At 41.0% G+C, this 26,649-nt stretch overlaps 1 protein-coding gene across 1 annotated transcript in view; it reads left to right on the plus strand.

The window, feature by feature from the left end:
* Positions 1-5,437: 5,437 nt before the first annotated feature.
* garnl3 (GTPase activating Rap/RanGAP domain like 3) overlaps positions 5,438-26,649 on the plus strand; it is a gene marked incomplete at its 5' end in the record, with an annotated part of 56,650 nt that continues 35,438 nt past the window's right edge. Inside the window, 9 exons of the mRNA XM_077241834.1 lie at positions 5,438-5,512; positions 8,348-8,447; positions 10,243-10,361; positions 10,666-10,730; positions 10,831-10,894; positions 11,267-11,293; positions 11,429-11,504; positions 11,759-11,857; positions 11,975-12,078. Coding sequence (XP_077097949.1) covers positions 5,438-5,512; positions 8,348-8,447; positions 10,243-10,361; positions 10,666-10,730; positions 10,831-10,894; positions 11,267-11,293; positions 11,429-11,504; positions 11,759-11,857; positions 11,975-12,078 — 729 coding nt within the window. The remainder of the gene's footprint in view (positions 5,513-8,347; positions 8,448-10,242; positions 10,362-10,665; positions 10,731-10,830; positions 10,895-11,266; positions 11,294-11,428; positions 11,505-11,758; positions 11,858-11,974; positions 12,079-26,649) is intronic.

Genomic DNA, 26,649 nt, shown 5'->3' on the forward strand with positions numbered 1-26,649 from the left:
GTCTCTAAATCCCCGGCCTTGGCCCCTGTCTCGACAGGGAGTCTGCTACCACATTCATATATCCAGGATGGTACGTTGCTCTCAGAAATAGTAACCTCCCTTGGGACCACAGGAGGATCTGACGGGCCAACTTGTAAAGCCGGCGAAACCGCAGGCCCCCCTGATGATTTATATAAGAGACCACCGACGTGTTGTCTGACTGAACTAACACATGCTGACCTCTCAGGTCTGCTAGGAAGTGTTTCAGAGCCTGGAACACCGCCAACATCTCTAGAAAATTTATAAGCCGTGATAGATGATGGTCCTGCGACAGCCCTTGGGCTGGACGACCACTCGTGACCGCCCCCCCACCCTGTGAGGGAAGCATTCGTCGTTAGCGTTACGCGACGACAAAGAGCCCCCAACACAGGCCCTTTGAATAGGAACCAAGTTTCTTTCCACATGACCAGAGCACGAAGGCAGCGCCGCGTGACTTTGACCGTGCGCAGCTGATTTCCCCTCGGGGAGAATACCTTGGTCCTGAGCCACCACTGTAGCGATCTCATGTACAACAGGCCGCAAGGTATAACGTCGGACGCTGCTGCCATCAGACCCGACAGTCTCTAAAACCCGTTCTATAGCCTCCTTTTGAAGGAGTGCTTTCACCTCTTGTTCCTTGAGCAGCAAACGCAGCGCCCTGTAACGGCACACCGGCAGGGAACAACTGGTCTAACCGCTCTGAAACCCTCTTCAGAGGGAGCGAGCGTCCCTCGGGAAATCGCTCGCTGGGACCGTCTGCGCCCCGGCATGAAGGCGGGGTTGGCAGAATGGGCCCCTGAGGGCACCGAGGAAGAATGGGCACCGTAGAAAGAGGTGAACACCTTTCCGCCTCGGTGGGGACCACCCTCAGTATCCTGCGCGCCGTGGCGCCAGGACTTCTTCTTAGCCGAAGCCTTCTTAGCTAATATAACTGTCCTCAGATCAGTTCTATTACTGGGAAATTTCGGCTGAGAGTGCCGCGCTGCTGAGCCCACTGTCCAGCAGGGGGAGCACGAGACGCGACACTCTGCTTCAGCGCCCTATATGATGAGCTCGCAGACGGCCGGGGCTGCTCCCGCCCAGCAGCCCCAGGGACATGAATTTTTAAAGGGAGAAATTTCTTAAAAGCTGTTGTTTGCTTTTCCTTCTCCTGGAATTTATCGATGACAGAATTTACAGCACCGCCAAATAAACCCAGGGGGGAGAGAGGAGTGTCTAAAAGGAAAGCTTTTTCTTTTTCTTTTATATTTGTCTGATTTAACCACAGATGTCTTTCTGCGGCCACCAGAGCTGCCATAGATCGACCCACTAGCTTGGCCGACTCTCTGGTTGCGCGCAGGGATAAATCAGCAGCCTGACGCAGTTCGCGAACCACGTCAGCACTGACCTCCTCACTCTCACTCACGTCCCTCAGCAGGTCAGCCTGGTAAGCCTGCATAATAGACATAGTATGAAGACATGACGCAGCCTGACCCGCCGCCGAATACGCTTTACCCACAAAAAACGAAATATTTCTAAGAGGCTTGGTGGGTAATGCCGGTGCCTTAACAGATGACGCAGCCTCGAGGGAGAGAAAACTCGCAAGCGTCTCTTCCACGCGAGGCATAGCCGAATAACCATATGATTTTGCCCCGACAATATTAGAATATGTTGAAGTCTGGGGACTAAACACTCTATATGACACCGTTTTTTTCCACGATTTCGACAACTCAGTGTGGAGATAGACATAGTATGCACCGGCGCAGCGGCGGTTGCAAAATACCGCAAGCACCGGCGTGGAGGTTGCACTCGTGACGGCAAAAATCGCTCATCTAATTTTGATTTAGAAACAGACTCCTGTCTAGTCACTGGCCATACAATGCTGAGTTTTTCTACAGCTCTTGTTAATACCTCCACTAGCTCATCACTTTCGGGAGTGTAAGGTGGCGAATCCTCCACATCTCCCTCATTTATAACTGGTGCCTCAGCCCGAGCGGAAGAAACCACAGCGCGTGCTTCCGAACACTGGACTGAGGCACTGGATCTCACAGGTGAAGGGAGAGATAAGGCAGAGGCCGTCTCTAACCCCGCTGAGAGATCCATCTGCGATCCCCACGATACGCGTCGTCGCTCTGCCTCGGCAAGAGCGGGACCAGAACCGCAGGGAGCGCGCACCGAACCGCTCTCCTCGAAGAGCACCCGGTGGGAGCGGAGCGTCCTTAATGGCAGACGCTCGCAATGATCACAATCAGCTCCCTCGAGAGCTGACTGGGCATGCTGCACTCCCAAACAAACAACACAAAGAACGTGTGTATCCCCACTCGTAAAATAACGCGAGCAGGGAGGGACACACTTCCTAAACTGCTGTTCGTTCGCCATATCTCTCTTAATATATATATAAATATATATAAATTGTTTATGTGGTGCAGAGTATGTAAAGACAGACAATATTCACACAGGGACAGATTCACATATAGCGCGACTGAAGGCACAGAAAGCTGTTGCGCTTGAGTTTATGGGGTGCTTTATAGTTTCCTGGTCGATGACGTCACCCGCCTATGACGTTCCATCTCTCCATTGGGCTGATTCCATACGTGCTTCATGACGCACAACGCAGGGGCGTTCCCACAGCTTTTGACGCAGCTCGAGTTCCCTTGAAAGGGAACATTAAACCGCCTCAGAAGCCAAAATCAGTTTGGTGAGGTACCTTCTTGTGCAAACGCTGCCTACAAACCCTAGTGAAAAATAAATATACCAAATGTATTTTAAATACATTTATTTTATGCTAAGTATTAGAGGTGTAACAATATATCATTCCACAATATATCGCAATACAAAAATGCATCAATATGTATCGTGGATAGTGACAGCATGTATTGTTTGTAATTCACCCAAAATGAAAACATTTCTGTGTGAAAAAAATTTAAGTTTACAGAGTTTTAGTGTCAGTATTACATTAAATGTCTATAAATAATGTTGAATATAATGTATAAAATTGCAATCAGGTAATATTTGTGGGTCCAGATAATACCAAATATCTTGTTACCAGTAACAAGTGGCCTACATTATTTTAAATATATTCAGTGATAGAGTGCAAGCATATTTGTCTAAAATGATTCTGTACTTTCAGCTTCAGAATTATAAATATTTTTATTCTGGTGTCACCATTGTCCTGTGCATCGGGTTACCAGTACTATGTCCAAGCCTATTCATTTCCACACCCAATGTAATACCAAATTTAGCATTTTAATCAAAAGTACATTTTTGTTAACCTTTTACCATGTCTTGGAGTATCGCAATAATATCATATCGTGAGTTCAGTATCGTGATATGTATCGAATCGTGATATGAGGGTATCGTTACACCCCTCCTAAGTATACTACAAATACATTTACATATTTATATACCTAATATAAATACCCTGGAGTTGTACTTTTGGTAACTAAACTGATATACTTAAAGTCTGTTAAATTTGAACAACTAATTTTGTACTAGTTATCCAGAAATAGTGCTGAGATATAAATAAAGCTATAGTTAAGTATATTTGATTGTGATAAAGTGGAACTATTGCAAGTATACTTTAGATACACTATAAATATCTTGAATTTAAAGACTGATATTATACAGAGATCATACTATCCTTACTAATAGTGATATCAAAACTAAAATATCAAATTTTAGTTGAATTCTAAAATTTATATCAGTAAGTCTTAAGCGATATGTCAGTAAATATGTTAATGGATTTGTAGTATACTTACTATGAAATAAATGTACTCAAGTATTAAACATCAGATAATGTATTTAGTATTAAAGATCAAATAACTTTGAACAAACATTCTATTATCATTACTGGAAGAACATTTGTTCATAACTTTATTTTATCATAACTTTTATCATTAACGCGTATTATGTATTATTATCTAATCATAAGAATACAAGCATGCATCATGTAAGTTTAGATATCAGAGCCAAGTGGATTGTAAGACTGTTTCACTAATACAGTATACTTTATATACATTTTTTTTTTTTTGGTCTTGATTTTTCTCAACAAGGATGCCAAATTAGTGCTTATTACATGCAAGAATCTATCTAGAATGATCTGCCTGGACCTTTGGCATTCTCAAGCCGAGGCAGACCATCTGGCACACACACACACACACACACACACATACACACACACAACAAACGCACACCCTTACAGCTAGTCTATCTAGCTGCAGTGCAGCTGTGGTCTGTTTATAGCAGTTTGGTCTGCCAGATACAAAGAAGAGGGAAGAGAAAGAGAGAGAGCAAGAGAGGGAGGCAGACCAACAGGTGGAGAAGAAAGGTGAGAGAAATGTGAGGAGGAAAACAAGGTGACTGAAGAAAAAGGAAATGGGAGAGGTTCTGTGTTCTGTTGCCTAGCAACCAACATTGTTCCATCTAGGGGGATGTTGCAATTTTACTGCAAAACCCAGATTACATCGTGTCAGGTGCAAGTGATTGTTCCACATAAACACACAATATCTGAGCAGATAGACTTTCACTGATACTACTCTTATAGATAGAAACAAACAGTGTGTGTGTGTGTGTGTGTGTGTGTGTGTGTGTGTGTGTGTGTGTGTGTGTGTGTGTGTGTGTGTGTGTGTGTGTGTGTGTGTGTGTGTGTGTGTGTGTGTGTGTGTGTGTGTGTGTGTGTGTGTGTGTGTGACAGATGAAGTGATCAATGCTGCACACAGATAGACCAGACACAGACATCACTTAACACATTAGTCTGATTCTACATTGAAGGGTGTTTATGATTCAAACTCATCTGTATGTGTGTTGAGTGTATATCACAGCAGATTAGATATGCTGCCTTTTCGCTGTCTCTCTTGTGTCTTTTTATAGGCATTTCTAAAGCAGTTTTAAACTGCTTATGTTGTTTCTTAACCAAAATAATTGAATCGTTAAAGAGAAAGATTCAACAGCAGAATGAATAGAAGGGAGGCAAGTCTGAGGTTACAATAAAAACTTGATACTACCGAAAGTTATTTACACTAGTGTTCAAAATGTAATGTATTTTTTAAATGTTTTTGAAAGATGTTTCTTATGCTCACCAGTGCTATATTTATTTGATCAAAAAGTAAAAACAGTAATACTGTGAAATATTATTACAATTTAAAAAAGAAAATTCTATTGTAGTATATTTTAAAAAGTTATTTATTCCTGTGAGGGCAAAGCTGAATTTTTCAGCATTATTACTCCAGTCTGCAGTTGCACACGATCCTTCAGAAATCATTGTAATATGATGATTTGCGACTCAAATAATAATTTGTTATTTTTATCCATGTTGAAAACCGTTGTGCTGCCTAATATTTGTGTGGAACTGCATTTTACTAGACTTTTGGACCCTACTGTGTAGCTCTTCTACTTGATGCAGGTGGTCTCACGTTCATGATGTATCTGTGTTTCTCCTCAGCTCATCTCCAGTGATGCAGACGGGGCCATACAGAGAGCTGGGAGATTCAGAGTGGAGAACGGTTCAATAGATGAGGTAAGATACTCATTAAATATTGTGTGGTCTGAAATGTGTGTGTGTATGCACGGTATGTGCTGGATTGTAATAGACCACCAAGCGTTACAAAACTATTATGAAAATGACCAGGATAGAGGTTAAACAGCCCTACAATTCTTGAAGCTCTCATGACCATGGAGTGATTCAATAAGATTTTGAACTCATTCACATGCATTCTGATGGCTGCGGGTTCAAGTCAGTGCAGTACTGCAGGAACGGGGGCGGTACAATGTATTTAAAGAAGAAGAAAAGAGAGAGAACAAATATTCATCTTCTGGCAGTAAAAAACAAACCAAAACTGCCAGCTTTTGTGTTTTGCGAGTGTGTCTGTAGGTTTTTCAATGAAACACACATGCATCAGCAAAAACAACAATCAAAACAAAGCAATTCAATCAATCCCCAATGTTCTCACTCTCATTTCCTCCCCCTCTCTCTCTCTTTCCTCCATCCACTTGTCCTTTTCATTTCAAGCACCAGACTGTAGCTATGACAACCCTCAATGCTTTATCCCACCAAAACAGACCTCTGATTGGTTGTTAATGATTTAGGGGGGACTGTCACCATAGTGATTAGGGTTCCAGACTCTCAAAGTAGGAAAGCTGCTGTTTACGCGGAGTTATTTATTTATTTATTTATATATTATTATTTTTTTTACAATTTGTCAGCATGAAAAAATAAATTTGAATTTCTGCTAGAACATGATGGGATTGATTATTGGGTGAGCAGAGGTATAACCAGACATGTTGTGTGTTCACATACATATGCGTGTTCCCTATAACAAAGCCCTATAAAAATAGAGTGTCCCTGGCATCCTTTTTATTGTATTTTGAAAGTAAACTTTTAAAAAGTAAAATTGTATGATATATTATTATCCATATTATTATATTCTAAGATAGAGGTTTTTGTCAAATTTGCAAAAATTACTTGTGATAGTCTTGAATATGTCAGTCAAAAAAAGGTGTTGAAACTATAAAACAATTGGAAATGTGGTTATGAAGATACACTACAGCTGTAATCATTTTTCAAGCTTGTTACAAACCGTCTTTTTGTAGAGGAAAAAAAATATATTTGTGAAAAATCTGAAATTGTAAATGCACTGAACAAAATTATAAACGCAACACTTTTGTTTTTGCCCCCATTTTTCATGAGCTTAACTCAAAGATCTAAGACTTTTTCTTTTTGTACACAAAAGGCCTTTTTCTCTCAAATATTGTTCACAAATATGTTTAAATCTGTGTTAGTGAGCACTTCTCCTTTGCCGAGACAATCCATCCACCTCACAGACGTGGCATATCAAGATGCTGATTAGACAGCATGATTATTGCACAGGTGTGCCTTAGGCTGGCCACAATAAAAGGCCACTCTAAAATGTGCATTTTTATCACACAGCACAATGCCACAGATGTCGCAAGTTTTAGGGAGCATGCAATCGGCATGCTGACTGCAGGAATGTCCACCATAACTGTTGCCCATGAATTGAATGTTCATTTCTCTACCATAAGCTGTCTCCAAAGGCGTTTCAGAGAATTTGGCAGTATATCCAACCGGCCTCACAAACGCATACCACGTGTAACCACACCAGCCCAGGACCTCCCCATCTAGCATCTTCACCTGCTGAAACAGCTGCTGCAACAATCGGTTTACCAAAGAATTTCTGCACAAACTGTCAGAAACCGCCTCAGGGATGCTCATCTGCATGCTCATCATCCTCATCGGGGTCTCGACCTGACTGCAGTTTGTCGTCGTAACCGACTTAAGTGGGCAAATGCTCACATTCCATGGCGTGTGGCACATTGGAGAGGTGTTCTCTTCACGGATGAATCCCTGTTTTCACTGTACAGGGCAGAAGACTGACAGCGTGTATGGCGTCGTGTGGGTGAGCGGTTTGCTGATGTCAACGTTGTGGATCGAGTGGCCCATGGTGCCGGTGGGGTTATGGTATGGGCAGGCATATGTTATGGACAATGAACATAGGTGCATTTTATTGATGGCATTTTGAATGCACAGAGATACCGTGAAGAGATTCTTAAGCCCATTGTTGTGCCATTCATCCACGACCATCACCTCATGCTGCTGCATTATAATGCACGGCCCCATGTTGCAAGGATCTGTACACAATTCCTGGAAGCTGAAAACATCCCAGTTCTTGCATGGCTAGCATACTCACCGGACATGTCAACCATTGAGCATGTCTGGGATGCTCTGGATCGGCGTATACGACAGCGTGTTCCAGGTCCTGCCAATATCCAGCAACTTCGCACAGCCATTGAAGAGGAGTGGACCAACATTCCACAGGCCACAATCAACAACCTGATCAACTCTATGTGAAGAAGATGTGTTGCACTGCGTGAGGCAAATGGTGGTCACACCAGATACTGACTTGTTTTCGTGAACCCTCCCTGGACTCCCCCACCCCACCCCCACTCCCTATACAGAAAAATTACACATCTTAGAGTGGCCTTTTATTGTGTCCAGCCTAAGGCACACCTGTGCAATAATCATGCTGTCTAATCAGCATCTTGATATGTGAGGTGGATGGATTATCTCAGCAAAGGAAAAGTGCTCACTAACACAGATTTAGACAGATTTGTGAACAATATTTGAGAGAAATATGTCTTTTGTGTACATAGAAAAAGTCTTAGATCTTTGAGTTCAGCTCAAGAAAAAATGGGGGCAAAAACAAAAGTGTTGCGTTTATAATTCTGTTCAGTATAAAACCTTTTTTTGGGGGAAAATGTTACAGAGCGAGTACAAAACAAATCTTTACTGTTGAGTCCTGTACCTAGTTCAATTCTTGGTGGGGCTTTTCTGCAGACCGCTGACTACACGCCTGGAACATGGAGGAGAACTGACGTCCATTTGGAGAACCCAGAGTACCACACCAGATGGTACTTCAAGTACTTTCTGGGAAAAGGTGGGATTCCACTGACAATTATCGAGTATGCACACATATACACACAGATTTACAAATTCACTTGTACTGAATATGCATACTGTACATGCACACACATACAGTACATGTTGAGATTATACTCAACACATGGAGAGCATTAATGTGGCATTATTTTGAGAAATACTGTTCTGTGAAATTTTGAGTTTATGGGAAAGAAAAAGTTAATTTATGTAGGAAATAATTGAACAATGTTTGAAATTAGTCAGATTGGGTGGGGAATTTAAGTCTTATTCGGAACCAGATGCATTCCATTTAAAATAGTGGAAACAAACACATTTTATTACATGTGGTACAGTTAACAATTTTCGAATGTCTGCATTCTCGTGCTGAGGAGGATGAAGCACCAAATAATGGTATTTTATAGTGTTTTATATTTTATACTAAAATACTATGTTTTACACTCTGCCATACACTTCATCACTCTCTTTTTCTTTTCTCTGTCTTTCTTTACCTCCCTTCCTCACACACAAATACAAACACTGTTGTTCGCACACACATTCCCGAGGCAGATTCTGCATTATGTCTCTTTAATTGATTTATATCACTGCAAATAGCTTCCATTCAATGAGAGAGAGATTGAAAGAGAGAGAGGGAAAGAGACAGAATATTCTACAGAGGAAGGCTGGAGATGCAGAGACAGACCAGATCTTGTCTTCTAATTGGATTTCAGCCTCTTTTCATTTGTCTTCTGTCTGTAAACCTGGACTGTCTCAATCCAAAATATCCCCCTTAAACAGAAGGCTTCCATCCCTTCCTTTCTCTTGTCCTCTTATTCTGAGGCTCCAGGAATAGATCTAAATAAACAGGCTGGCGTCTTCACAGTCACGTCTCTGAGGACAGTTTAAATGGCCACAGTGCTTTGGTGTGGCATCTATCTGCATCATTGTGCAGGCAGCACGTCAAGAAGGCTCAAGTTACAATATTCAGAAAAGAAAATAGAAAAATAGAAGTTAGATTCACTCGTTTTATTGAGGCATTGAACCAACTGGTTCATATGCATTGGTCTTAAAATATGTTAATTGTTAATAATTTGTTAAAATCATAATGTCACATTTCTAAAGCTTAAAATTTAAAATGCACGAGCCAACTCAAATATAATGACACACAATAGAAGATTTGAAAAGACAAGGTAGTGAACACGTCTAGTTAACATTTATAATTAATATTTAGTTAAAATGTTGTAAGGATATGTAACAGAACAATGTGTTTTAACAGCATAAAAAATCACTGTACCAATGTGTAGTGAACCAGGGTCCTTACCAGTGGCCGGATTTGTGTTCAAGTTTTACTGATTTACATATAGGGAGCTGATTGAGACACACCTATTGTCTCTTTAGTCCTGAGTTCTAGTCATTCATTCGTTGTCATTGTTTCTAATTAGTCCACACCTGTTCCCTGTTCTGTTACTCATCATCCTCTGTGTATTTAAGCCTTCTGTCTTCCTCAGTTCATTGTCTTGTGTTAATGTTAATTGATTGTTGTGTTTGAGTTCTCTTCATGTTTAATAAAAGTATTATATCTGCGTTCATTAAATGCATTAAATTGATCACAAGTGTCAGTAAAAAAACAACAGCAATTTGTTCTTTTTTCTTTTCTTTTTTTTCTTCTTGTGCAGCAAATCAGCATATTAGAATGATTTCATGATTCATGTGACACTGAAGACTAGAACAATGGCTGCTGGAAATGTAGCTTTGCCATCACAGGAATAAATTTAAAAAAAAAATGTTTTTTACTTTTCTGTCCCTTCTTTCTGTAGTTCACCAGAACTATGTGGGGACGGATGCGGAGAAGAACCCCTTTTTCCTGTCTGTGGTTCTGTCAGACCAGAACAACCAGAGGGTCCCACAGTACCGAGCCATCCTCTGGCGCAAGACGGTGAGTCGTGTGTGCGTCACATTTACTCAGAGCAGTGACTCACATAACAGATTGACCTCTTTGTAAAAGTGACTACACTGTTTTGTTCTGTTGTCTCAAAGGCCAGTATGTGAAGACTAAATGCCTAAAAACCCTGAATGCACAGTGACACGGTATTAAATGTCACCTTCCTATGAACAACAAGGTCTCGGTTATAAAACCTTGTGTCGTAACCTCCAGCATTACTGGCTAGCTGTCTTGTTATCCCATTGTCACATTTCGCTTTAGATTTGTATAATGTGTGAAATGTGTCCATCTCTTTCAGGGTTCTCTAAAAATCAGCCTTCCATACAGTCCGACAAAAACACTATCAGTCAAATCTATATTAAGGTAAGTCTGTCTTTGATGCACCTTGTTCGCACATGCGAAGATTAAATTTGAGAAAAATAAATTAAAACGCTTTGCCCCTCTTGACCCTTTCACCCACCAGTGCCATGAATGTGGATCGTTTCGAAAAGGGCCCGAGGGAGATCCTTAACCCAGAGATTCAGAAGGTGCGCACCCACACCTGTCAATCAACATTACATGTCCTCTGCTCTGTTAATTACTGTCTATTTTTGCTCTGGTTTGTTGTTCTGCTTCATAATCACTTTAGGATTCAAACGCAGCCGCTGTCTGTGCTGCTATTGCTCCAGAGAGCTTGGCTTTTTTGGAAATGTGTTCCGCTAATCAAAGGCCATTGTTAGTGGCATTCAGATATTTGAATGCATGAACATGCTCTCTGTAATGTTTGTGTAACTCACACTATTAGTGCTCCTAACTGGTGTTTAGAAATGTAACCTTGATGGAAACTGATTGTTTTATTGTACTGGGATATAATGATTTGATTTGAGCGAAACTGTTATTTATTTATTTATTGTTGGCAGGACTTACTGGTGCTTGAGGAACAAGAGGTTTGTACTGTCAAATGTGTGTATGTGTTTGATTTAAGTATGCAATGCAAATAGATGACCTTCTTAGTGATTTCTAAATCAATGTCTTAGTGAATTCCCCCTGAATGCTCCTCACATGTTTATATGTTCTTACAGGGCAGCGTAAACTTTAAATTTGGTGTTCTTTATGCCAAAGATGGACAGTTAACAGATGATGAAATGTTCAGCAACGGTGAGCACAGAACCTATAACATATAATACTAAATACAGTATATCTGTGTAATAATAATAACCAATTACCAAATAAATAATATTCTGTTTCACTTAGAAATACATCATATTACGGAACTACAATGCAATTAATTATAATTCACACTGATTTTAAAATATCTGTGAACAGAATAAGGTGGCTCACACTTGATGTCTGTTAAATTTATTATTGCTTTACAATCAAGTTGATTTTCTATGTTTTTGTACTTTTTTCAGAAACAGGAAGTGAGACCTTTGACAAATTTCTGAATCTCCTTGGCGACACAATCTGTCTGCAGGGCTGGGCAGGGTATCGAGGAGGACTGGACACTAAAAGTAGGACAAATACACATACATATGTTTACAAACCAACAGAGGGATTTTTCACCTTTAAATTGTATTTTACTAATTCGTTCTCTCTCGCTTTCTTTCCCTCTCTCTCTCTTTGTTTAGATGACACTACAGGAATGAATTCCATCTACACAGTCTATCAGGGTCATGAGCTCATGTTCCATGTTTCCACCATGTTACCTTATTCTAAAGAGAACAAGCAACAGGTAAGTTGTAGAACACAAACTGGGATATTGGTTACTGACCGATATTGATGGTTTATTCTAATGTACTCTGCTTTTCAAAAGTTTGGGGTCTGTAAACATTTTTTATGTTTTTAAAGAAGTCTCGTAGGCTCACTAAGGCTACATCTATGTGACACAGAATACAGTAATAACATTATAATTGTGAAATATTACAATTTAAAATTACTTTTTTAAATGTAATGTAACTCTGTGTAAGTCCATGTAAACCTACTTTTGATCAATTTAATGTGTCTTTGTTGAATTAAAGTATTAATTTTTTATGTATTTTTTTACCGTACAGACCCCAAACTTTTTAAAGGTACATGGTACGTGTACATTGGTCAGTATTGAATACTGTAACAGCCAATATGTTACAATGCTTAATTGTTCATGATCATTAACTGTACCATTAATGGTACCTTTTTTAGTTTTTGATTACCTTTGTCATCATTTAAAGTTTACTTAAAGTTAACCTTTAAAAACACTAATACTTTAATTAAAAACACTGTCAAATGAAATCTTAGCATGTCTCAAAATACCAATTTTTCATACTGTACATTCTAATGTTGTGATGCCTAAATTGCAGCATTTAAAACGAGTGATTTTACTTTGTGTTTTATTTTTAATTTATTTAGACAAAATAGTATAAAAGTTTATTATTAGTCATAACATGAAAATAATTATGGGAGTATCATTATCAGCCCGTCCCCCAGGATTCATTTTCTAAAACCAGGCCTCTCTGAATAGGACTATAGAAAGACATTCTGTTTCCAAACACCATCGAAAAAACAACAACACATCCATGTAAAACTACAAATAGAATGAGATAAAGGCAAATAGAGAGCAGAACAAATACACCGAGAAGGGGAAATGAAAGAGAAATTTGAATGATAGAAAGAAGGGAGCTGTGTGTGTTTGTTGAGGCAGAAAGGAGCCAGTCTGTAGCTCAGTAGGTGGCGAGGGAAAAACAGGCTATATTTAACATCCAAAAGCGCTGGACATCACAGCGGTCAGTCTCTCCCTCTCTTTTCTCTGTTGCTTGTCCCCTTTCCCCCCTCAGCTCCATATCCTGATTACATCAGGCGTCAATCACTTCACTCTCTCTCACTTCATATCCCTCTTTATTCTTGATTATATCATCATACCGTAATCCCTTTTCTTTCACTCACGCTCTCCTTCCGTTTCTCACTTTTTCTTTTTCACTCTATCAGATCATACGATTGAGTACAAGTAGAGGTCTTGTGCACTTGAGTGCTTGTGGAAGCATTCACAATAGCAGGATTTTCAAAGTATTTGTGTCGGTTCAAGGTCTTGGCACTCCACAGCCGAGAGCCTCTTCAGCCCTCCATGTCAATAACCACCTTTACCAATGCTGAACCACTAATGAGGAGTGCAGAAAAGCTCATACACACTAAGGGGGCTTTTACACTGGGCTCGTTTGCTGCGGTCCGAGCCCGGGGGCGATTGTTCCCGCCGCCCCCTCAACGTTGGTCTGGTTTCACACTCAACTTGATTCTATCGAACTCTGGTGCATTTGCGTGCATCTCACGTCATTGCAAACGTGCACAGCGCATGACAGAAAACACGACGTGGGTCAATATATTGTGGGTTTTTTTATTAATTTGGTGCTATTATTCATAGCTGAGTAAACAACGCAGGTTAACTGTGTGTGTTTCACATAATCTGTCTTTCCGCTGCTTGCAAATGGACTCTTTTGAGGAGACAGTGGATTTCCATTAATTTGTTGCCCTGATTGCACGCACTATGCGCGAATACACTGCAGACTCACTCTTGCTCGTATCCAGGGTAAATCTTTATCCCTTACGTGTGTTTTATTTAGATACATCATAATCGGCTAAAACGCATGCGCAGGATACTTTACTTCCTGAACAAGTGCGCATCCGAGTCCGTGTTGTTTTCACATACACGCGAATCGCAGCACGGTTCGGGAGCAACCGAACTCTCCTCCAGGCAGTCTCGAGTTCGATACCCCAGTGCGCACCCGGGTCCCATGACAGCGTTCACATTAGCGATTTTTCATGCGAACCGTGTGTAACCCGTGTCGTGGCAAGTGTGTTACCCTCACTCTCCTCAGTAAAAGACACAGAGGGAAGTGAAAGAAGACACTGCTTCAATCTATGGACCAGCGATCAGAAGACCAGAATTCGCTCAAGAGACTGTGTTAGCAGCAAAGAAGCACAGGGACACACTGTTTGAGTTAGAAAAACAGGTACGATATATTTAAAAGGAATAAAAAGCAATTAAGAAAAAAAAAGAAAATGTTCAAAAAGACAATAAAATTAAATTATTACCACATCACATAAAAGAAAATAAACCAGAAATAAATAAACTGTTATTTGAATCCTAATTGTAACCTTTTATTCTTTCTTTTTATCTACTATAATTTATACTTTCTATTTAGTTTTAAATCTAATTTCACCTAATTAGCTTTTATTTTGGTATAAGTAAGATATAAGGTTTCTTTAGTTATTTGAATTATTCCTAATTTGACTTATTTATATTAAGAATACTTTTCTCCTCTGGTCTGATTTAAATGTAACTTTTCAATTTCAACCTTTCAAATTACCTTTCAGTTCACTCTTATTACCCAAAAATAGAAATTATGAACACTTAATAGACAAATCAAAAGAAATAAATCACAATAGAATTGAAACAAAATAACAAGAAAATAAATCACCGTCCAATTATCTCAGTGTTCACAGAAATCTCAATGTGATATGAGATTTTATCTCAGTTCTCAGCTCCAGTTCGATGTTCCTTCACGAGATCCTTCTTCCGCAACTCAAGTTAACTCACAGTTCAATAGCAACAGGAAGAGAAAACCTGTACTCAATCCTACCACAATATTCACAGTTCGATTCGCAGTTCGATCCTTATTTGGGCATGGCTCGCCAGTTCCTGCTTGCACCAACTCTCGAACTTTCGCTGTGAAGCAGGGACATCTCACGTGCAGCTTTCTCGATTCTCGTTCAGCATCCAAACTCAGCAAATAGAAAATATCAGACAAAACCAAAAGAAAATCCAGAAAGGATATAAAAAGAAATGGAAAGCCCAAGGGGGGGAAAGGAAAAAAACCCAACCTTGAAAAAACAAGGCCAAAAGTACAATTAGGCACTTTTCTCAAAAATACACATATTACCACACTTAATATCAATATATTCAACTATTAACATTTCAAACTTCACTTTTCATATAATGTTAACACATTAACTTCTCATTTATATTCAAAAAACAGGATTTCAAATGACGCGCTAGGCCACATCTGCTCAATTTTCACGTGCGTCACACTCATCCGTTAGCTCAAACTCAGTTATTCGACGAAAACTACAAATTTACATTTCACAAATCATCAAAAATAACTTCTCCCTTTATAATATCACTTATTTAACACATTTATGAAGAAATCTTCTATTATTTTTCCCTTTTTTTACAGAAGGTTGACTCTTACATAAATTTAGCTAAATATAACACACATATTTGGCATTTGAACACATTTTATCGGATATTTATACATAAGAACCTTGGTAATAACAATAAAACGAAAACTTCACTTACCAAGAGTACTTCTAATATCAATTAGAAAAAGTTCGCGGCAGCTCTCTCAGCTTTAGGCCCGTACTTCAATGCACGTACAAAAGCTAGTTTCACTTTTACTCAAAATCAATCAATCACAGCATCAAGTTCTGTTTCTATTTCTCAAAATCTTTATGTTCTATATCTCTAAATCTCTCTAAACAAACTACTAGCTCGCTCAGTCTAATTCTTTCTCTTCTCAGATCGCGCTCAGTGCTTCTTTCTCGGTGCTTCTCTCGGAAAAAAAATGATCATTGCATCATCTCTCGACTCCGATGACTCCACCCACTAAGGCGGCCAACTCTGATTCGTCTATTAGGACCAATCATTGTCTAATTTAATCAAATCACTCTTCTCTAATTTATGTATTCTTGTTTTCTCTTTTCTTTACAGATATTTAATAAAATAACTGTTTATTCACATAAGTGTCAGTTTCTTTCTTTTCTATTTCAAAAAATAAAACATCTTTAGTAACCTGGGTTACACCCTCCCCTCTTGAATACATGCACGTCCCGCTGCATCTACACATTTTTGGGATTGAATCAAAACCACAGGTACATCAACAGAAGAAGCGTTTACTTCCTCTAAGGCAGTACTGAATGCCACACTTAGACCTTGCAACAGAGATTGAATCACTACGGTAAGTGGGTTCCCTAACTGGGGATATTCAAGCCTTTTTGCAGGTTTTCGCTCTCTCTGCGAACGTCTGGGAATAGTTCCCTCTTCAAACTCTGTGTCGTTCTCTCGTTCACTTTGATCAAGTTCAACATCTCCAGCTTCAATCAAAACTGGACTCTCTTCATTTCTGTTCTTACCTTCACAACCAATTTCTGTTTCAGCTCCCTGGGAAGGAAACTCAGAACAGGGATCAATTTCTGGATCTTCTCTCACTGGAATCTCTAAATCAACACGAACAGGTTCTATCTCAACAGAAGGAGCTTCTGCTTCTCCAGATTCAGGTAAGTTCTCTCTCACAGGTTCATCCACAGTTAAGTCAACAGGGACGTTACAAGGATTTCGACAAGGCAAGTGCTCGGGGCTCACCAAAACTCGGGTTTCAAAATCAATTGTATCCCTAAATGCAGGATTAATGAATCGATCAGTGTCAGACTCATATTCACACTCAGATTCTGGCTCTTGTGAATCATTATCATCTGCACAGGCTCTAGTTCTGGGCCTGCGACCCCTTTGCTTAGGCTGTTTCTCATGTTGACTCGGCTGCAAAAATCCACAAGGTAACAACAAGTCACGATGTAATGTCCTGAGGGGACCACTCTGCCCAACTGGTCGGACAGTGTACACCGGTAAATCTCCCGCTCTCCTAACTACTTCTTGAACTCCTTGCTCCCACTTGTCTGCGAGCTTGTGCTTTCCTCGCAGCCTAACATTGCGCACAAGAACTCTGTCACCCTCTTCCAAGGTTGAATCAACCACACGTTTATCAAACCTTCCCTTGTTGCGCTTTGCTATCTTACCAGAATTCTTCTTAGCTATTTCATAGCTCTCTCGCAACCGTTCTTTCAAATCTTTAACGTACTGAGAGTGAGATTTAGCTGGAGATTCTGCTGGCAATCCAAAAGCTAAATCTACAGGCAAACGAGGAAGACGTCCAAACATAAGCTCGTAAGGAGCATAACCTGTTGTATCATTACGCGTACAATTGTATGCATGTACCAAGGGCTTTACAAACTCCTTCCACCTAGACTTCTCATTCTCTAGCGTTCCCAACATTTGGAGAAGCGTCCGGTTAAAACGCTCTACCGGGTTACCCCTGGGGTGATAAGGCGTAGTACGAATCTTGTGAATACCCGCTACATGACACAACTCTTTTATTGTACGGGATTCAAAATCGGGTCCTTGGTCACTATGTAGCTTTTCGGGAAACCCATAATGTACCAGGAAATTTTCCCACAGACACTTCGCAACTGTACGAGCCGTTTGATTCTGGGTCGGTACTGCTACGGCGTATTTCGTGAAATGATCCGTAATAACCAATATGTTACTGGTATTACTGCGGTCTGGCTCTAATGACAAGAAGTCCATACAGACCAATTCCAAGGGTCTACTGGTTTGAATGTTAACCAGGGGAGCGGCTCTGTCTGGAGGTCTTTTTCTACGCACGCAACGTTCACACGTCTTGATCTTCTTCTCCACGGCTTGGGACATTCTTGGCCAAAAGAATCTGGACCTCACTAAGTCTAAAGTCCTCTCAATACCTAAGTGCCCCATATCATCGTGAAGACTACGCAACACCATGTCTCTTAGTCCAACTGGCAACACTAACTGATAGTGAGAGACTCCGTTCTCTTGCTTCTTCCTATACAACACTCCGTTCTTCAACTCAAATCGACTCCATTCTCTCAACCACAATGCTAAATCAGATGGCTGACCCCTCAGAGTACCTGGCTTAGTTCCATTTCTCATCCACTCAACTATCACCTTGAGCTCTGGATCCTTCTCTTGCCATTCTGCCAATGCTGCCTCCGAGAGATTGGGAAGAACAGGCAACCCATGCTCAGTCTCATGTTGCAACTCCTTCGGCAAAGCATTAACACAATGAGCGAGAGACTCAACTAATGTAATAGAAGGGTGTGTCAAACTGAGACTTTCAGGTGAACTAATCACCTGATGCCTTTCACATATAGCTTTCACTACATTGGCCATGAGAACATCAGACTTGTTTTCAGGATCTGCAAGGTGATGAAGTGTAAACTTCTCAATTCTTTCTCGTTCTTTCTGAGAGACCAAATCATCTAAAGGCTCACCATGTGGACGCCGGGAAAGACCGTCCGCATCCTGATTCTGGCTCCCAGCCCTATATTGGAGCTTGAAAGTGTAGGTCGACAAACTAGACAGCCAACGGTAGCTGGTAGCATCAAGTTTCGCAGATGTTAAAACGTACGTCAAAGGATTACTGTCTGTTACAACAGTGAAGTCTGTACCATACAAATAATCACTAAACTTAGCTGTGACAGCCCACTTCAATGCAAGAAATTCCAACTTATGGGCCGGATATTTAGCCTCACTTTTTGTCAATCCCCTACTGGCGAACGCTATCACTCGCATCTGCCCGTCCTGCTCCTGGTACAATGCCGCACCCAGCCCCGTAGTACTAGCATCAGTGTGAAGCGTATACGGAAGTCTGGGGTCAGCAAAGCCCAGGACAGGAGCAGAGGTCAACTTTGAAATAACATCATCAAACGCATTCTGACATGCATCCGTCCATCGATCACCAAACTGCTCTTTCGTGTTAAAATACTCGCCCCCCTCTCGTTTCCCACTGCGGCCCCTGCGAAGTGGAGGGTACCCCTCAGTGAGTCCCGTAAGAGGTTTGACTATTTTCGAGTAGTCACTCACGAACCTCCTATAGTACCCTGCGAAGCCTAAGAAAGCTCTTAACTCTTTCAAGTTGGTAGGTCTCGGCCAAGTCTTTAAAGCTTCGACCTTAACTGGGTCGGTCTTTACTCCGTCCTTTGAAACAACATGCCCCAAATACTTGACTGATGTCTGAAAGAAACGGCATTTTTCAGGCGCTAGCTTTAACCCGTACTCCTTAAGCCGGTTTAGGACCTGTACCAACCGCGACTCATGTTCTTCTAAAGTCTTTGAAAAGACAATCAAGTCATCAATGAAAACTAAGACCTGCTTCCTATGGAGATCACCCATACACCGCTCCATTAACCTCTGGAATGTACTAGGCGCATTTGTGATTCCCTGAGGCATCCTATTGAATTCCCAGAAGCCTAGGGGACATACGAAAGCAGTCTTACACTTATCAGCTTCATCCATTTCGATCTGGTAGAATCCAGACTTCAGATCAAGTACCGAGAACCATTTGGAACCAGTAAGCACAGAAAAGACCTCCTCTAGATTAGGTAGCGCGTAAGCATCCTTAATCGTTTGAGAGTTCAACTTCCGAAAGTCGATGCAGAGCCGAACCGAACCATCTTTCTTCCGGACCACCACTATGGGCGAAGAAAAGGAAGACTCGGACTCGCGAATGACTCCGGCAGAAATCAATTCCTGAAGATGCTTTCGAACGGCATCGATGTCTTGAGGGTGAATTGGACGCGCCCTATGCTTAAAGGGTGTCTCATCTGTCAATCTAATCTGGTGCTTCACTTGACTTGTACAACCGAAGTCAAGATCATGCAAAGAGAAAACTTCAGGCATGGAATTTAGCCGGTTCGAAATTCGCTCTTTCCAATGTGAAGGCAAAGGAGAATCTCCAAAGTCAAAGGTAAGGTTGGCAGAGGTAGGTGCTGATGACTCTACTCCGCAATGACTCTTGGTGCTCTCTATCACTTTCTCTACAGCGTGGATCTCTGCAAGTATAGCTTTAGGAGGAATCGTTATATCAGTCCGAGTGTCATTCTTAAGCAGAACTGACAGCTGGGAGGATCGTCTGGATGGCAAAGTGTGTACACAACTCGCCACCGAAAGACCGCTGAACGCTGGGGTTGAAGGCGGTTCAAGAGCTATCAATTTCTCTAAGCAAGGTTCCCGAAGCTGAACATAACCATTCAAGACTACTGTGTTCCCGGCAGGCACAACCTCGGGTATACTTCCCATCAACTTCACATGTCCTAACGGTTCACTGCCAGCTTGTCTCCATCTCGCTTCAAGAACTCTAAGCACTGCTTGATACCCGTGAAAGTCTGAACAAGGATTGTTCTGTTTCTCGTTGATACAGTGACCATAAAGCACATCCAATGAGTTGGTACCTACTAGAACTTGCGACAGACTCTTGAGATCCGGAACTACCAAAGCTAAGGTAGGGATTTCAACTTCTGCACCCACAAACTCTTTCGGAAACTTCAAGACCAACTCTATGTACCCTAGATATGGAACTGCTTGTCCATTGGCCCCTTCTACCTCTAGTAGGTTTCCCAATGACTTCAACGAATGATCAGACAGATGCGACTTGTAAAACGACTGAGGAATGGTAGTAACCTGAGATCCTGTGTCTAGGAGACAACTAACTTCTTTACCCCCAATAACAATCTGCGCTGTGCACTTTACTCCTACTAACCCCTCTGGCAGGTTCCTTAATGGTGATCTATTCTGGTTACTCGTGACGGCCGCTTGTCTATAACACTTAGGGCGGTTCAAATTACACCTCGTCTCTGTATGCCCCGCTACAGAGACGTCCCTTGGTTTAAAGACAAGGAAGAATTCCCTTGCAGAGAGTCCCACTGGGCCTGCTGCTCTCTCAACTTACGACGCTTTTCTTCAACTCTCAAGGGGTTTGCTGGATTATCACAGGCAACAGCCAAATGACCATTCTCTCCGCATCGGAAGCAATATCCGGGACGAGGCCGATTGGTCATTGGTTGGGCCCTTCTAACATCTCGACCAGTATCTGTCTCTATTAAACTCTGAGGCGGAAAAACTCGAGGACTAGCAGTCACATGGGAGTGATCTCTAAAATTTCTCTGAGCAACATTCTGAGCTTGCAGTTCAGCTACCTGTCGTCGTAGGTTAGCGACTTCTAAGCTGTCTGAATCTTCACGTTTTGCTTCTTGAGTCATGGAAACTCGCATAGCGGATATCTGAGCACGCAACTCTTCCACTACTTTTCTCAAAGCATCAAATTCTGTTTTCTCAGAACATCCGCTCTGGCGTTTCTGATCTGAATTTCCACCTAAAGTAACAAGTTGGGCCTGAGCTTCTGCAAGTTGCTTTCTTAGAGAATCTGTTTCAGAACTACTAGCATTTGGTGCTTCATGAGAATACACTGCCACTTGCTGGGTGGCAGCTCGAGGTTTCGGGTAAACAACAGGAGTTTTTGGCAACCCAAGGTGCTTTTTCATTCTTTCTTCTTTGGAAGTACGTTTACTCTCTTCTGTTCGAATTAACACAACCAACTCAGCAAAAGTGAGTGGCTGGGCTCCGCTTTTCCCTAACTGAAGGCTGTCAATGAGACCATTGTCCCAACATCCCCTCACAAATTGCTTCAAAAGACGACGGTCATGATCTTTCTCCGCGATGCCTCCCCTCTTAATCGTTGAACTCAGAAGAACTTGCAACCGGTGTAAGAAATCTGATGACTTTTCACCTTGGTTCTGCAAGGTGCCCATAAACTTGGCCAACAGTTCGTCACCATCCTCTACAGAACCATACACTGATTCTAACAACTCAAGGTACACCGCAGGCAAAGCGGGAGGTCGTACATGCTTCACTACGTCTGCGGCAGGGGACAACAAGCTATCTAGGATCCTACGTACTCTTTGCAAATCGGAAATAGCCGGATCACTTAGCAGGAGTTCTACACTTACTCGCCAGGTGTCAAAGTCAGGTTCATTTGGAGGACGCGGGCACCTCCCTGAGAAATTCCTAAGACGGACTGACGTTTGCTGTAACATCGTAGCATCAGCCGACTTCACTATGTGCTCTACAACCATCTTCTGAACACCTGGTGGGTCTACAATGTTCATGGGGAAACCAGAACGAGTAGTCACTGTAACACCATCAACGGTGGTTTCTGGAAAGGCCATAGGGCCCGTCTGTCTCTTGATTGGGTTTTTGAATTCTAAATCTCGCATTTCTACTGTTTCTGCTTTCCTAGAATCATCACAGCTCACATTTCGCACTCTCTCTGGAGTACAGTTGGTAGAGTGAACTTCCTGGAGTTCATTCAACTCCTCCTGAAACACATTTGAAAGAGGTTTCTCACTGGTCGTCTGGTTACGGACACTAGCCAAAGCTCGTACTTGGAACATGACGCTTGGATTCGAAAGACTTCCCAAAGTTATGGGTAACATTGGCGCTAAGTCCAGCATTGCAGAGCTGTGAGCATATTCTACAATGGCATGCTGATGGAACTCAGACGTTTGATCGTCAATTATCAAATTACGTTTAACCGAGCCATACCTTTGCAAGAAAATACTCAGCTCATCATCCGTTTCGGTCAACGTGAGACCTTTGACAAGAAGCGCATTTGCTACGTCCACACTCTCTCTCTCAATGATTTCCATCGTCACAATGTAAGATCAACACTCTGAGAAAATTTCGGTTACTAATTAGCTCGTTTCCTACTACTATCCTTGTTGCTAAGCAACAGTCTCCTGGCTGGCTCGCCAACTTTCTGTAACCCGTGTCGTGGCAAGTGTGTTACCCTCACTCTCCTCAGTAAAAGACACAGAGGGAAGTGAAAGAAGACACTGCTTCAATCTATGGACCAGCGATCAGAAGACCAGAATTCGCTCAAGAGACTGTGTTAGCAGCAAAGAAGCACAGGGACACACTGTTTGAGTTAGAAAAACAGGTACGATATATTTAAAAGGAATAAAAAGCAATTAAGAAAAAAAAAGAAAATGTTCAAAAAGACAATAAAATTAAATTATTACCACATCACATAAAAGAAAATAAACCAGAAATAAATAAACTGTTATTTGAATCCTAATTGTAACCTTTTATTCTTTCTTTTTATCTACTATAATTTATACTTTCTATTTAGTTTTAAATCTAATTTCACCTAATTAGCTTTTATTTTGGTATAAGTAAGATATAAGGTTTCTTTAGTTATTTGAATTATTCCTAATTTGACTTATTTATATTAAGAATACTTTTCTCCTCTGGTCTGATTTAAATGTAACTTTTCAATTTCAACCTTTCAAATTACCTTTCAGTTCACTCTTATTACCCAAAAATAGAAATTATGAACACTTAATAGACAAATCAAAAGAAATAAATCACAATAGAATTGAAACAAAATAACAAGAAAATAAATCACCGTCCAATTATCTCAGTGTTCACAGAAATCTCAATGTGATATGAGATTTTATCTCAGTTCTCAGCTCCAGTTCGATGTTCCTTCACGAGATCCTTCTTCCGCAACTCAAGTTAACTCACAGTTCAATAGCAACAGGAAGAGAAAACCTGTACTCAATCCTACCACAATATTCACAGTTCGATTCGCAGTTCGATCCTTATTTGGGCATGGCTCGCCAGTTCCTGCTTGCACCAACTCTCGAACTTTCGCTGTGAAGCAGGGACATCTCACGTGCAGCTTTCTCGATTCTCGTTCAGCATCCAAACTCAGCAAATAGAAAATATCAGACAAAACCAAAAGAAAATCCAGAAAGGATATAAAAAGAAATGGAAAGCCCAAGGGGGGGAAAGGAAAAAAACCCAACCTTGAAAAAACAAGGCCAAAAGTACAATTAGGCACTTTTCTCAAAAATACACATATTACCACACTTAATATCAATATATTCAACTATTAACATTTCAAACTTCACTTTTCATATAATGTTAACACATTAACTTCTCATTTATATTCAAAAAACAGGATTTCAAATGACGCGCTAGGCCACATCTGCTCAATTTTCACGTGCGTCACACTCATCCGTTAGCTCAAACTCAGTTATTCGACGAAAACTACAAATTTACATTTCACAAATCATCAAAAATAACTTCTCCCTTTATAATATCACTTATTTAACACATTTATGAAGAAATCTTCTATTATTTTTCCCTTTTTTTACAGAAGGTTGACTCTTACATAAATTTAGCTAAATATAACACACATATTTGGCATTTGAACACATTTTATCGGATATTTATACATAAGAACCTTGGTAATAACAATAAAACGAAAACTTCACTTACCAAGAGTACTTCTAATATCAATTAGAAAAAGTTCGCGGCAGCTCTCTCAGCTTTAGGCCCGTACTTCAATGCACGTACAAAAGCTAGTTTCACTTTTACTCAAAATCAATCAATCACAGCATCAAGTTCTGTTTCTATTTCTCAAAATCTTTATGTTCTATATCTCTAAATCTCTCTAAACAAACTACTAGCTCGCTCAGTCTAATTCTTTCTCTTCTCAGATCGCGCTCAGTGCTTCTTTCTCGGTGCTTCTCTCGGAAAAAAAATGATCATTGCATCATCTCTCGACTCCGATGACTCCACCCACTAAGGCGGCCAACTCTGATTCGTCTATTAGGACCAATCATTGTCTAATTTAATCAAATCACTCTTCTCTAATTTATGTATTCTTGTTTTCTCTTTTCTTTACAGATATTTAATAAAATAACTGTTTATTCACATAAGTGTCAGTTTCTTTCTTTTCTATTTCAAAAAATAAAACATCTTTAGTAACCTGGGTTACACGTGCCCCGTTCCGAACTAAACTGCCAATGTGAGGGGGCTTTTACACTGGGCTCGTTTGCTGCGGTCCGAGCCCGAGCGCGTTTGTTCCCGGCGCCCCCCGCAGCGTTGGTCTGGTTTCACACTCAACTTGATTCTATCGAACTCTGGTGCGTTTGCGTGCATCTTACGTCATTGCAAACGTGCACGGCGCATGATAGAAAACACGACGCGGGTCAATATATTGTGTTTTTTATTAATTTGGTGCCATTATTCATAGCTGAGTAAACAACCCAGGTTAACTGTGTGTGTGTGTGTGTGTGTGTGTGTGTGTTTCGCATAAGCTGTTTTTCCGCTGCTTGCAAATGGACTCTTTTGAGGAGACAGTGGATTTCCATTAATTTGTTGCCCTGATTGCACGCACTATGCGCGAATACACTGCAGACTCACTCTTGCTCGTATCCAGGGTAAATCTTCATCCCTTACGTGTGTTTTATTTAACTAAATACATCATAATCGACTAAAACGCATGCGCAGGATACTTTACTTCCTGAACAAGTGCGCACCCGAGTCCGTGTAGTTTTCACATACACGCGAATCGCAGCACGGTTCGGGAGCAACCGAACTCAGACCACCTCCTCCAGGTAGTCTCGGGTTCGGTACCCCAGTGCGCACCCGGGTCCCATGACAGGGTTCACATTAGCGATTTTTCATGCGAACCGTGCCCCGTTCCGAACTAAACTGCCAGTGTGAAAGCCCCCTGAAAGTCCACTAAAAGTCTCTTGCTGACCCTAAAAGCATGCAGACACACCGAACAGGTAAAAGACTTGACTGGAAGGAATCAAGTACTGTTCACAAGGGAGAGTGTGTTTTTTTCTCTTAAGAAAACTGTTCTTTAGGAAAATTATGACAGAATTTTCATTTTTGGGTAATGTCATTCTAAACCTGAATTACTTTATTTCGTCTGTGGAACATGAAGAACGATATTAAAGAAGCATAGCTATTTTCCATCAAGGACAGTTCATGAAAGATATAATCACTATGAACTGTTGAATGGAGAAGTTTCTTTAAAAATTCTCCTACTGTTTCCTAAAGGAGGAATTAACAACATATGGGTTTGGAAAAACATGAAGGTGAGCAAATAAAGACCTAATTAAAAATGTTCGGTGAACTATCCCTTTCAAATAATCCTAGAAGGCTTAGCTTGAATATGTCAAACCGCTGGAAGCATGTAGGAGTCAGTCATGAAAGCCTCCTGGTGCTGTTCAAGTGTTATGCATGTCATGTTCTGTGTGACGGGGAGGGGATGTGGCAGAGAATCATAATTAAGCTCTCAGTGGAAATGAATCTGAAACTGCAAAAAGTAAATACTTATTCCTGTCACAGCTCGTGGTCAAGCGCATGTATCTCTGTCTCAATGCGTGTGTGTGTGTGTGAGAGAGAGAGAAAATGAGATAAATACTCGCAGAGAGGGGAAAGTGAAAAAAGAGCCATGTAGTTATTGAGCTTTAAGAGGTTGTGTGTGTGTGTGTGTGTGTGTGTGTGTGTGTGTGTGTGTGTGTGTGTGTGTGTGTGTGTGTGTGTGTGTGTGTGTGTGTGTGTGTGTGTGTGTTTTGTCTTGAGACAAAAGATAAAAGCTCCTTTTCAAGCATAATGGTCCAGACTCATTAACAAGCACAATTATGATGCTTCCTGGCTAATGGGCGTGAGGTGTCAGAGGGCATTAGGAATGTCCAAACATGCTCACACAGACCAAACTCTCAACAAAAACACACCTAGGAATGAACAATGATATATATTTTTTTTATCATGTAATACTGGCAAGAAAAAAGTTGATGCTTTTTGAAATGTGCTTCATGCATGCAT

This window comes from Siphateles boraxobius, unplaced genomic scaffold (assembly GCF_051911475.1).
Source record: "Siphateles boraxobius isolate OS27281-9 unplaced genomic scaffold, OSU_SipBor_1 24, whole genome shotgun sequence".
In the NCBI taxonomy this organism is placed as follows: domain Eukaryota; kingdom Metazoa; phylum Chordata; class Actinopteri; order Cypriniformes; family Leuciscidae; genus Siphateles; species Siphateles boraxobius.